The sequence below is a fragment of the Petromyzon marinus genome, chromosome 59 (assembly GCF_048934315.1).
Source record: "Petromyzon marinus isolate PM22_M1 ecotype Great Lakes invasive population chromosome 59, UKy_Petmar_22M1.pri1.0, whole genome shotgun sequence".
Classification (NCBI taxonomy): Eukaryota; Metazoa; Chordata; class Hyperoartia; order Petromyzontiformes; family Petromyzontidae; genus Petromyzon; species Petromyzon marinus.
The window spans coordinates 21,263,273-21,275,865 of NC_133725.1; the positions used below are offsets into that span (position 1 = coordinate 21,263,273).

The 12,593-nt window shown below is 46.5% G+C and overlaps 1 protein-coding gene and 1 long non-coding RNA gene across 2 annotated transcripts; both read right to left on the reverse strand.

Moving 5' to 3' along the window:
* Nucleotides 1-1,219: 1,219 nt before the first annotated feature.
* On the reverse strand, nt 1,220-2,362 carry LOC142905804 (uncharacterized). Its single transcript, XR_012929813.1, has 2 exons — nt 1,883-2,362; nt 1,220-1,424 (listed from the first exon to the last, which is right to left on the reverse strand). It is a non-coding gene; the product is annotated as an uncharacterized LOC142905804 (long non-coding RNA).
* A 6,885-nt stretch (nt 2,363-9,247) lies between these two features.
* Nucleotides 9,248-12,393, reverse strand: LOC142905948 (uncharacterized). Its single transcript, XM_076053175.1, has 3 exons — nt 11,722-12,393; nt 9,849-10,052; nt 9,248-9,676 (listed from the first exon to the last, which is right to left on the reverse strand). Exons 1-3 carry the CDS (start codon nt 11,884-11,886, stop codon nt 9,422-9,424), a joined length of 624 nt encoding a protein of 207 aa, XP_075909290.1. The 5' UTR covers nt 11,887-12,393; the 3' UTR covers nt 9,248-9,421.
* Nucleotides 12,394-12,593: the final 200 nt, after the last annotated feature.

Consider the following 12,593-nt stretch of genomic DNA (forward strand, 5'->3'; position numbering starts at 1 on the left):
TGCTGCTGCTTAACATAACTTCTGTAATGTATTTTGCGCCTGTGTTGTGGGTATGAACGTAGAGCGAGACTTCTCCTGGAGGCAATGCGTTTATTACAATAAACGATAACAACACCAATAGCCGTAACACGACTGGTGTCTGTTAAAAACACTGCTGCAGTCAATCACAGTTGGTTTTGAGTGATTACATTGGGGTGGGGGGGGAGGGATGGCAAGTGATGGGTGATGGGAGGAGACAAGGGACGCAACGTGACCGTCCATGTACGAGGATAAGAGTTGCCATCTGTGACGTACACAACCTGGGGACACATCATGGGAAGAAGGATCTCTCAAAACCCGAAGAGGGGAGAACTACATGGAAACGCATTGTCTTGAGCAATGAATTAGCACAAGGGGACGAACAGGGGTTGGAGTCATGTTCTTCGTATGGTCGACGTTTATGTAGAGCAACAACTATATTGGATTGAGGTGGTTGAGCCAGATCATTGTGTAAGAAGTAGAGTTGGTGCATCGCTGTGATGATGCCTCCGAATTTGTGAATTGGACATTGAGTTTTCATATATTCCATAGTCTATTCAGGCTTGGAGTTAGGGATAGGGCTACAGATTTGCTGCAGAAATATTTTTCAGAGCGTCAGTGTTTGGCACTACATGTAGGGCAGTTTCACATATTAGGCAAACATCACAATTTCAGCATCATCTTAATTTTATATATTTATATGGGATATAATATAGAAGGTAATTATTGCTTTAGAAATTACATTATTCACACAGATGATTTCTATCTGAATCTCTTGGTTGAAATACTTTGCCCAAGGTAAGATAACTGTGCGATTATGGTAATGAGTATCCACGTCCGTCTGAGACTGTGGAACTGCCCTCCAGCACTGCCGCTCACATCAGGGGACGTAGGAACGACTATGGTTGCTGGCTTCACCGTGGCCAACTAGTTTATTGATGGGCATCTCCTCCTTGCCATCCTCCTAAATTTCCACCACCATCACCACCTCCACAACCTTGTGCTTGTCGCCCCCAACTCAAACTCAGTGCAAACCCCTTGGAGGGCTGGCATTACCCAAGGGACACAGAACTCTGCCTCACATTTGGTTTCTAGAAGCTCCGCAACAGCCACACTGTGGATGTAGACAGCCCTTAGCATTATAAATGTGAGCCACTCGCGTGTCCCAAACACTCAAAAGAATTGAGACGAGGCGATAGTATTAGATACAAATATTTATTATTAAAACGCGATGCCTTGTAAAGAAGGGGAGGTGCTGGTGGGGGTGGGTGGTGCTGGAAGTGTGGGGGGCTGTGAGATGCTCAGAGGGTGTTCGAGGCCTGGGGGGGCAGGTCTTGGGAGGCTTCTTGAATGCCGGGCTCCAGTGAGCAGCCAGAGATGTCCTCTTCCTCCTCAACCGTGACAAGCTGTGGACATACTGACCCATTAGACACTACACACAACTCAGTACTTCTACCAGCTCAACTGGGATTACACACAACAATCAGCACCCCCTACTGGCAGACAAATGCCAATTGCACACCAGGTGCTGAGTCACCTTGTGCCCACAGGACATCTGTCATTGGGGGTGCCCTTTCACACGTGTTGAGATGAGATGTGATGTAAAGCGCTCTGAGATGCCCCGGTGTACAGAAAGGTGCTAAATCATTCTCATCGTTATCACTGTGTCCAGCAATAATGAAATTGTCTATAGATAGATAATCTGTATTTGTAAACGGGGACCATGACGGCTTAACGTGATGGTTAGACCAGCTCATCATTATCATAATACACTGAATCGTGTGTGCATGAATCTATTATTTACGTTAAACGCAAATTATATACGTGTGTGTGTGTGTGCGATGCGCGAGTGCTGTGCACTCACCTCCACCTCGCTCTGCAGATGCTGCTGCTCCGAGTGTGCACTCTGCTCGTTGTCGCGGTAGGGCGCCAGCTCAGCGTGCAGCTCCGCCACTACACGTTGATACCAGTGAATCTCTGCCTGCAGAGATTCCAATTGCCAATTCCTGTCAATGAGCTGCGTGGGCCACGGGCAAATGGCGGCAGAGGGACACAGGAAAGCATTTTAACGACTGCGTGAGGTTATTGCAGAACATACAGGTATAATAACACACACAACCAGGATCTTTATTTATAATTGAGTAATGTAATGACCTACGAAGCTCTTTTACACAGATGTCCATAGACCACCTTTGACCAAATAAACCGAAATGCATCCAATCATCTCAGATCTTGGAAGAAAAGCATGGTTGAACTTCAAATGCTTGGATGGGCAACCACCATCAATACAAACCAAGATAACACCTATAAAAGCATGATGAAGACCGCTTGTGTTGCAATCGAAACGTCGTGGGTTTTTTTATATTATTAAAAAAAGTACGTGACTTTACCGAAAGAATCAAGAATATGAATTCCTGCAGTCACGAAAGTTTTATGTTAAACATTTTTTAGGAATTAATTAACTCAAAATCTGGATTAAAATAATAGATTAAGATCGCTTCCCAACCAAAAAGAGGGAGGGGATGGAGATGCATGTAGCAGAGGGGAGCAGATGGTCTAGTAGTCGTAGGTACTTCTACTAGAGGTGGGATGGTGGATTGTAACGTGGTACAGTCCTTAAACAGAGAATGCTCAGTAACCTAGTGCGCATCCATTCTGTACAACCATCAGTGTGAAAAATAAGTGTATACATACAGTCCTCGACTTAGGAACACCATACTTACGGAGACCCGACTTACGGATACCCGACTTCCGAATCTGTTTCTATGAAATGTATTAATTTTTGGTTACCATTGACTTTAAAACGCGAACTTGCACTTCCAAACTGAACCACAGAACTATTTTGTTCAGTGCTGCGATCCTCCACAAGATGTCATGAGTCAGCCTCGTGCACGCGCACATGTGCGTATATGTGAAAGTGATTGTGTGGGGAGCGGTAGTGTTGCAGTTCACGCGCTGCGCTACAAACCCACCGACCCAAGTTCAATTCCAACTCACGGCCAACACCAGTGACGATTATCTGAACCATTCCTGGGCCTCCCGTAGGTCAACTCGGCCTCAAATGAGCACCTAGCGCGCTGTATAAACATCACCACTCGGGACACAAATGCAGCTGGGTGTGGTGCTGGCACACAACCCCTCGCATGCCGTGCTGGCTTTCATAGGCTATCGCTAACAGCACGTGCCCCAACAGCCTATTAAAGCTACACGGTGGATCTTTGTGCGGATCGGAAGTGTAGCGGTGAGCACGCTTGTGATTTGAAAGCGGTGAGTGAAAATAAAAAAATATTTTTACTACATTTTATGTTTTACTTACGATACACTATAATTTTAGTGTTAATGCAAATGTACATGATTTCTTATTTACGAGTTTAACAATGCTTGACTCTTTTGTTGAACCTTAACACATTTTATAACACTGACAATATGGGAATTTAAATATCGCACATTATTGTATTCCGACTCACGAACCGTTCCGAATTATGAATGGGCCTCAGGAACTAAATGCGTTCGTAAGTCGAGGACTGCCATATTATTGATATATTTGTCTATTATACTATGTATATTATTAGTTGTTTATCATGTAAAATTAGTTTACACTTGAAAAATATTCACCATAAATCCGGTATGTGGGGAAAAAATATTGATAGAGTATGTGTAGTGGCATAGCGCTGGCTGCTGGTAAAAAAGGGTAACTGCGGTGTATGGTAGTACCCACGTCAGCAGGCCACGATAGACACGAGAGGGGGACATCTAGGGGAAAGGTCACAGAGGGGGGGCCATCGGGAACCCGCTAGTAGGTTCCAGAGAGGGGGCGTGGCCGTGGCGGAGCGAGGCCACGCTGAGAGTATAAGAAGGGCCCCTGTGAGGGACCTTGTGGCTGTTGCTGGAAGTGGGATCCTCGTCGTGCTGTTCGTATATATAAGATAGTCGTCGTCACCATCTCGTCATCGTCGTTGTCATCTCGTCGCTGTCGTCTCGTCGCCATCGTCGCTGCCGTCTTCAGTCGATATTACGCTGCTAGATAGGTGTTCGCTGTCTCCGTTCAGTGCTGTCAGTGTTAGATGGTTAGTGTTTTGTATAGGCAAGCAACGGTAATAGTGTGTACCCACGTAGGGTGTCTGTATTATCCCAATGGTGCTCGTTAAATAAAAGAAGCGCCTAAAAGTCTTACTGTCTCTGAGTTAGTCACTACACATGTACACATGAAAGTGACTACTGTAGTCAGAGATGCAAACGCTTGGGCGTCATCTGGTGCCTTACTGTCGCCATCCAGCGTAAACTATTTGGGTCTTTATAGTAAAGTTCGTAAATCTCAAGTACGCTATGGCAAGGTACCACAGTACATAACATGCGATTGGCTATCAATGACTTGAGTACGTTAATAGTGAAAGTACGTACAACGGGACGGCGTAAATAATGGTATTACTGTATATATCTGCGTTTGTGCCATGCCGGACTTCATAGGTGCTCGCTAACAGCACTTGCTCACCTTCGCCTCACTCTGCTGGTGCAGCACTTGCAGATCCTGGAGCTGAAAGTGAATGCTCTGCAGGTTTTCTTGGCATGGCGCCAGCTCAGCGTGCAGCTCTGCCACCACACGCTGGTAACCCAAAATCCCCGCCTGCAGGGATCCCAGGTGCTCATTCTTTTCGATGAGCTGCATGGGCCACGGACAAACGGCAGCAGAAGGACATGGCTAAGCATTTTAACGACTGCGTGCAGTTGTTAAAGAACATACAAATCCAACAAACACATACAGAACCAGTATCTTTATTTTAAATGAAGGAATCTGATAAGCTATGAAACTCTTTTTCACAGATGTCCATACACCACACCACCTATGACCAAATGACCCGGAATGCACCCAATATTATAAGATCTTGGAAGAAAAGCAGGGTTGAACTTTTATGGTACTTGGATGGGTGACCACCATCCATACAACCCAAGATAACACCTATAAAAGCCCAGATATATGGATTAATTAACCCAAAAGCTACTTTAAAATGTCCGATTATAATTGCCTCCCAACCAAAAATAGGGAGGGGATGGAGATGCACGTAGCAGAGGGGAGCAGATGTTCTAGTAGTAGTAGGTACTTTTACTAGAGGTGGGATGGTGGATTGTAATGTGGTACAGTCCCTAAACAGAGGATGCTCAGTAACCCAGTGCGCATATACACATCTGTGTGAAAAATAAGTGTATATATAGGCAGTCCTCAACTTACAAACACCTGCACTTACGAACCTGCTTCCATCAAATATATATTTTATAACATTGACTTTAAACGCGAACTCGCACTTGAAAATTGAACCGCGTCACCATTTTGTTCAGTGGAGCAATCCTCCGCGACATGTAATAATTCAGGATGGCGCTTGGAGCAAGTGTTTGCCTATAAGTGTGTGTGTGTGCACGCGCACGTGTCTATGTGTATGAAAGTGAATGTGTGGGGAGCGGTAGTGTAGCGATTAGCCTTCGAAAGCGGCGACCCGAGTTCGATTCCCGTTCATGGCCAACACCAGTGACGATTATGTGAACCGGTCCTGGGCGTCCCCTAGATCGACCCAGCCTCAAATGAGTACCTGGTGCGATGTGTAAACACCACCACTGGAGAGACAAAGGCAGCGAGGCATGGTGCTGGCCAATCACCCCCTTGTGTGCCATGCCGGCCTTCATAGGTGCTGCTCACTAACAGTACTTTCCCCAACAGTCTATTAAGGCTATACGGGGAGTCTTTGTCTGCGACGTGCGAATGCAGTGTACTCACCTCCGCCTCGCTCTGCTGGCGCAGCATGTCCAAATGCTGCAGCTGTGAGCGTCCGATCTGTGCGTTTTCGCGGTACTGCTCCAGCTCTGTGTGCAGCTCGGCCAGCATACGCTGATACCAAAGAATCCCCGCATGCAGGGATCCCAGCTCCTGGCTCCTCTCGAACAGCTGCTTGGGCCACAGGCAGAGGGACAGAGAAAAGCATTTTAACGACTGTGTGCGGTTATTGTAGAACATACAGATGCAACAACAGACACATTTAGAACCAGAATCTTTATTCATATTGGAGGAGTCTGATGAGCTGTGAAAATATTTTTCACAGATGTCCATACACCATGTTTGACCAAATCACCCAGGATGCACCCAATCTTGTCAGACCATCATGCACACAACCCATGATTACGCCTATAAAAGCCCACATATATGGATTAAGTAACCCAAAATCTGCATTAAAAGGTCAGATTAAAATCGCTTCCCAAACCAGGACAGGGAGGGCATGGACATGCACGTAGCAGAGGGGAGCAGATGGTCAGACCCTACACAGCCTGACGACTCAAGTGCTGTGTCACGGTCAGACCTGGGCCGTTCCGGGGCCAGGAGAGCCTGGGTTCTCAGCGGCCGTGGGAACGAGGCTGGGAGCATTACCTGACGCAGAGTGTCCTCATTCTCAGCTTGGGACGTGGTCAGCTGATCCTGCAGCGCCGACAGTCCCTGTTGGGGGGTGGAGAGCTCCGGCTGGGCACTGGCGCGCTCCGCCTCACTCGCTGCGAGCTCCTCCTTGCTCGCCTTGAGCTCCTCCCTCAGCCGAGTGATTGTGTCCTCGTCCTCCTGAGCCTTAATACAGGCAACGTTCGTTTTACCATCGTAATCATCACCATCATCATCATGAACAGCCATGATCCGTCCACCGCTGAATGTGTTTTTGTGATACTGCTGGATGAAAGTTTCCCTGAGCCATACCGGTCATGGGAATTAATTGATCATACTTCATCACACTGGTCAGCACGAAGTGGTACACCCAAGACTGGGTCAGATTTCACTGGCCACCAATGCTAGCCATGGTTGGTAATCAAACTCGGACAGCTTGGTTCAGAGTGCAGAAGGCTCATCACAGTAAATTAATACGTTGTATATCATCATAAATATTTCGCCGCACAAGGGTCTCCTCCTCTTGTGAACGCTGCCACAAATGTCTTAAAACTCAAACTTTAATTATCTTTATTTTACCAGCTAAGGCCTACTGAACTATATAGCTCTTTTTCAGAAGCGACCTGCCCACAAATGAAAGTTCAACGAAGTGGCTTATCATGTGGAAATGTATTGCAGCTATAGAATCTAAACGCACGTTTCTAAATGTGGAGGAAGAACCGGAGGACCCGGAAAAAATCCACGTGACCACAGGGAGAACATGCAAACTCCAAATATACAGGTGTCGGGGTTGGGATCAAACCCATAACCTCCTGCATACAGGCGAGGTAGTTAACATCTCGCCACCGTGGCGCCCCTCTTCAGTGCCAATCGCGGCTTCACCACGCGTGCCCTTGCGAGCCGATACCTTCTTGGAGTTGCGCTCGAACTGCTTAAAAGCATCGGTGAGGGTGAGCCGGACCTCCTCCAGCCCTGTCGCCAGCTCGCAGGCCTCTTTCCGATGCGCGTCCTGCTGCTGCGCCTTCTCCATCCCAAGTGCCTGGACGTGCCCCTCCGACTCCTTCAGCTACAGGCACGCACACGTTCCACAATGTTGGATTCATGTCTGGGGAAGTATACTGAATATGGTGTGCAGAATGTGGAAATCTTTTCTGGGTTGGAAAAGACCCAGCTGTAATTAAGCCCGGCTTGCAAACAGATAAATAATTACCACTTAAGTCATTTAAACTCTGTGGTGTGCATATAGCTGTTGTCTGCAAGCCTATATTGTTTCTCTAACAAATGCAAGCCAATCACATTTTAGAAAAAGTCCTGTAAACTGCAGCTGACTTTATAATTAAATTGTATTCATTCTAACTGAAAGTATTAAAATGTGAGAAAATACATTCGCAACTCTGAATCATGACAAATTATGAGAGGGAGTGAATTAGTTAAAGGCCTAGTCAGGGATTGCCTTGTCTAGTGTAATTACCTCATCCAACATTCACCTATCTGCAGACAAAATTAAGAGCCATGAGGGGAGGACCGATCCTGTGGTCACAATTATACCTTTTGCCATATAGAAATGCATTATCATACTACATTCGAAAAAAAAACCATTCTGGCTGTCTGCCTTCCTGGCTGCATCCATATTACTTATATAACCACTTCAGGTTTCAGCCACCTGTGATTAAGCCAGGTTCACATGTGCAGTGAGTTAATGATCTCAGCCTGATCATCAATGACTTCACAGAAAAGCCCATGAAAACAATGTCGGCTTTACACTAAATCGAGCTAAGTTCCAGCTCTGAAAACCAAAGATCAGACTGTTTTGTGATGAACATTACTCATTACTCTCCATAGCAGGGCAGATATCAAAGTATTTCCTCCTATTGTGTGGGTACCAGAGGGCACTTAAATATTTCTCAGAAGTAGTTATGTGATTTATGCTTCTGCAAACCATTCTCTAACATGAAACTTGAACCATCTTCTTTGGTTCTTTCGGTAAAGTCACGTAGAATGAGAATAAAATAATAAATTGATAAAATAAAATAACGCAATAATATTCTCACGACGTTTCGGCCACAACACAAGCGGCCTTCATCAGGTTGTTGTGGCCGAAATGTCGTGAGAATATTATTGTGTTATTTTATTTTATCAATTTATTATTTTATTCTCATTCTACGTGACTTTACCGAAAGAACCAAAGAAGATGAATCATTGCAGTCACGAAAGCTTTAAATCGAAATGAAACTTGAATTTGGAGCTTTCGTGACTGCAGGAATTATTCTTTGGTGTTTTATTATTAATTTTATTATTTCTTATTTCTACGTGACTTTACCTAAAAAAACATTCTCTAACATGCGATGGTGCACTGCTCAGGCGATGAGGACAGGCCTCATGCACACACATGGAGGTGGGGGGGCTGCCGCATAAGGCTCTGGTTACCTGGTGCTGCAGCCCGGCGATCTGGCCGTGCATGCACTCCATCTCAGCATCCGTGTGCTGAAGTGTGTGCTGCAGCTGCACCACCTCCTGTGCCCTCGCGGCCTCCTCTGCCCTGGAGACTCCCAGCTCGGCCTTGAGAAAGTCCGTCTGTTGCTCCAGAGAATTGCCTGTCGGAAGGGACACAAAACCATGGCGATGAAGACAGTACAGCCACCAGTGGCAGCAGACAGAGAAGGAGCAGTAGCTCAGGAGGAAGAGTACCAGCAGCAGGAGTAGTAGCAGACAGAATAGGTCTGAGGTCCCTCAGACCTATTTACCAGCTTGCATGCAAACACAGGGTCCAGAATAATAATATATGCACAGGAAGGGCCTAGTGAGAGAGCAGTTAGTAAACCCAGTGCAGTCCTATGTTAGACAGCGGAAGTGGTCCACGTGGGAAATGAAGTAAAAACGAGGAATTACTCGTTTTAACTCGTAAAAAGAAGTTATTGGTGCACAGTGCTCGACAAAAATTAGTGTTCAATGGGTCCGGGATTCAGAAAAATTTTGGAGCACAGGCCCCTACCCACCGGTCTCCTCGCAGCAAGCGTTAGCCTCCTGCAGTCGTTGCTGCAGTTCCAGTACTTCATGCCGCAGGTTGTCCACCTCGGTCTGCTGCACCTCTTGGTTGGTAAAGAGGTCGCGCATGTTCGCTCTCAGCTCCGCGGCCTCGGTGCCCAGCCGCTCGGTTTCAGTCCCGCGCTCTCGCGCCTCTTCCCGCGCCACCACCAGGTCTGCCTCTGAGCGCCGCAGCAGCTCGTCACGCTCCTTCAGCGCCTGCGGGTGGAGACGGGCAGCATCTAAATTACACGTAATTACAACATGTAATTTGAATATATTAATAAATTGTTTAGCATTCATCCAAAATATTGAGAAAATAAGTGGGCTTGGGCAGGACACATTGCTGTTGCAAGAAGGGGGGTGGCTGTTGCAAGAGTGGAGGCCTCACCTTCTGGAGGACCGTGATGTGCACAACGTGAGCGTCGTACTCTGAATCGTCATGCATGTGTGAGGCACGATATTCGGCCAGCTCCATGCATGCCAGATGCAGAGTCGCATCGTGCTCACGCCTCAACTGCTCCTCGCGCTCGCCCCACCGCACTGCCTCCAACTCCACCTGCAGGCTGTTGATGGCCTGCGAGTGTGCCCTTAGCTGCTTACGGGCAGAAGGGCACAGTGTCACAGGCACGTGTATGCATAGGTGGGCAGCCCTTCATCACAGACACATGCAGCGTGCAGATGAGGACAGGTACAGACATACAGACACACGGAGCATGTAGTTGTACAGAGAGATAAGAGACTTGAGACATGGGCAGGAGGCACAAGAAAATAAATTACAGATGCAGAGACATACACACAAAGACACAAGCAAGTCATACAAATTTGGACACATTATGGAAAGACAGTGCATGTGGAGAGAGATGTACATAGCCAAAGGCAGAACATGCAGAGGGAGACAAGATAAGAATGCAGAGACACGGGCATTGACTACAGAGACGCACATACAGGCGCCTCGCATGCAGACGGGCGCACACGTGCAGTGGATGCTTTTCAAGATGAAAATAAGAAATTGAGATTCTATTGTAAACAAATCAAGAACTACAAAAATATGCAAGGTAAACACCCGTGGTCTTATTGAACATACCGCAATCACGTTTAAAATATTTAGAATGATAATAGAAAGTCAAAACATAGAACCATGATACATTGTATACATCAATCAACGATTGGTAAGCGTGCATACAACATGGCAACGTTCTTCATCATAAGATAATGAAGAAACTCGTTGCACCCAAATGTTCATCTTCAAATTGAGTCAATATTCAAAACAAATAACTCACAACGCCTCCTCACACCATGTCGGTCATGGGAATGTGTTTGACTATACTTCCCCATGCTGGTCAGCACCGTACAGATGTATTAATCAATCAAACATAATACATGCACATTATGTGGGGAGATGCTATGATACAAAAATTTAGTTTGATCTGCTTTTATCTTTCATTTTCAACATTATTGGGAATAAAACCATGGACCACTCGCTACAGTGAATTTAGCAAAATTTATTACGGAACCAAAATATAATTCGATGGGTTTTTTGTGCACTCATTTGCAACTAGGCTGAGACAACTATGCTTGAGAATCCGGTTTAATCACTGTGGTTGGGCAGCTGTAATCCACATTCAATCCTGGCATCTCAGCCATGCTGGCACAGCATGTCTGACCCCTGGGGCACCTAGCTACCTCCCAGAATGCACTCATTTAATGTGCCATTTCCTTGACGTTCAGATCGTAACTCTGAATAAAAACTCAACGCATGAATCAATAATGATGCACTTAATAGGGCAGAGCTTCTAAAAGGTGATGTTTCAGGCAATGGGCCTTCATCACATCAGAGAAGTCAAAGCAATATCCATTGCAGCGTTATTGACGAATATGTTGAGGTTTTGTTATCTCTGCTTGTGTGCCACGCAGCTTCACAACGTGAACACATTATTTGGGTCTTTCGGTAAGGCCATGTAGATACAAAAATAATAAAATAATAACAATATCACGACGTTTCGATCGCAACACAAGCAATCGTCATCAAGTGAAGGATATGGCAGGAGAGCTGCTGAGGCAGGAAAAAAATATATGGCTGGAGCGCTGCTAAGGTAGGGAGTTAAAAAGGTTTGAGATGGGTGTAGCTCAAGGGTCAGTGGGCAGGGCTTGATGAAATTTGCATGTAAATGTAAGATCGGTGAAATCTTGACAAACGAAGTTTCACTTTAGCCGTGCTCCGTGTAACAAGGGGACAGGGGGGTTGGTGGTGGCCACAGTACCTCCTCAGCATGGTTTTTCTTGAGTTGGTGCAGCATCTCGAGGAGACTCTTCTCTGTCTGGCGCAGTGCGCCACGCAGGGTGGCGAACTGCGCTCTTGCCCTGCTCAGATTGTCCCGCAGGGTCGACACCTCCCGGGACAGGTGGTGCATTTCCTTTTCCGGCATTTCCAACTGCGACGGGAGCAAGGGCACATGGCACGGGCACGTTAGCTCCTCCCAGCGTAAATCCTGCCTTCAATCGCATCGTGACATGCCATTCGCCATCGGATGGTGGAGACAACACCATGGCACATGGCAAGTGAGGTGCCTAATACACAGGTAGACACACATAGGACAGATGGGCTGACACCCACACACCCAAGCAAAGGCAACACCACGATTCCCCGCACAGCCTAAACAGAGTGGTAGAATGCGCAGCAGCGCTGGCCTAGGAAACGCACCCACACCATCTTCATTTACATTCGCTCAGCCAATGAGAGTGACAAACGCTCCAAGACAACCAGCATTCATGGCCATGAGTACTTAAAAAAAATCAATAATTTCGTCAATGTTAATACAATATTTGAACCTTATGGGGTCCCATAAGCCCCCGGCTCTCGCATAAACTGCGTTGCGACGTCATTTTGTCTGTTGAAGGCGAATGAAACGGCAATCTATTCCTCTCGACGAGCTCTACACGATGCGCTAATCAAAGTTTCAAAGTTTGGTTTCTTCTGCGCATTCGTCCTCGCTGCGCTTGGACGGCATGACAACAGAATGATCCGCGCCAGGTAGGTCGCGCCGTTTATGTGCGCGGTGTAACGGAGTCACCAAAAATTTATTCATTACGATTTTGACTTACGTTTATTCGGGACCTCGGGGTCCCGCCATAA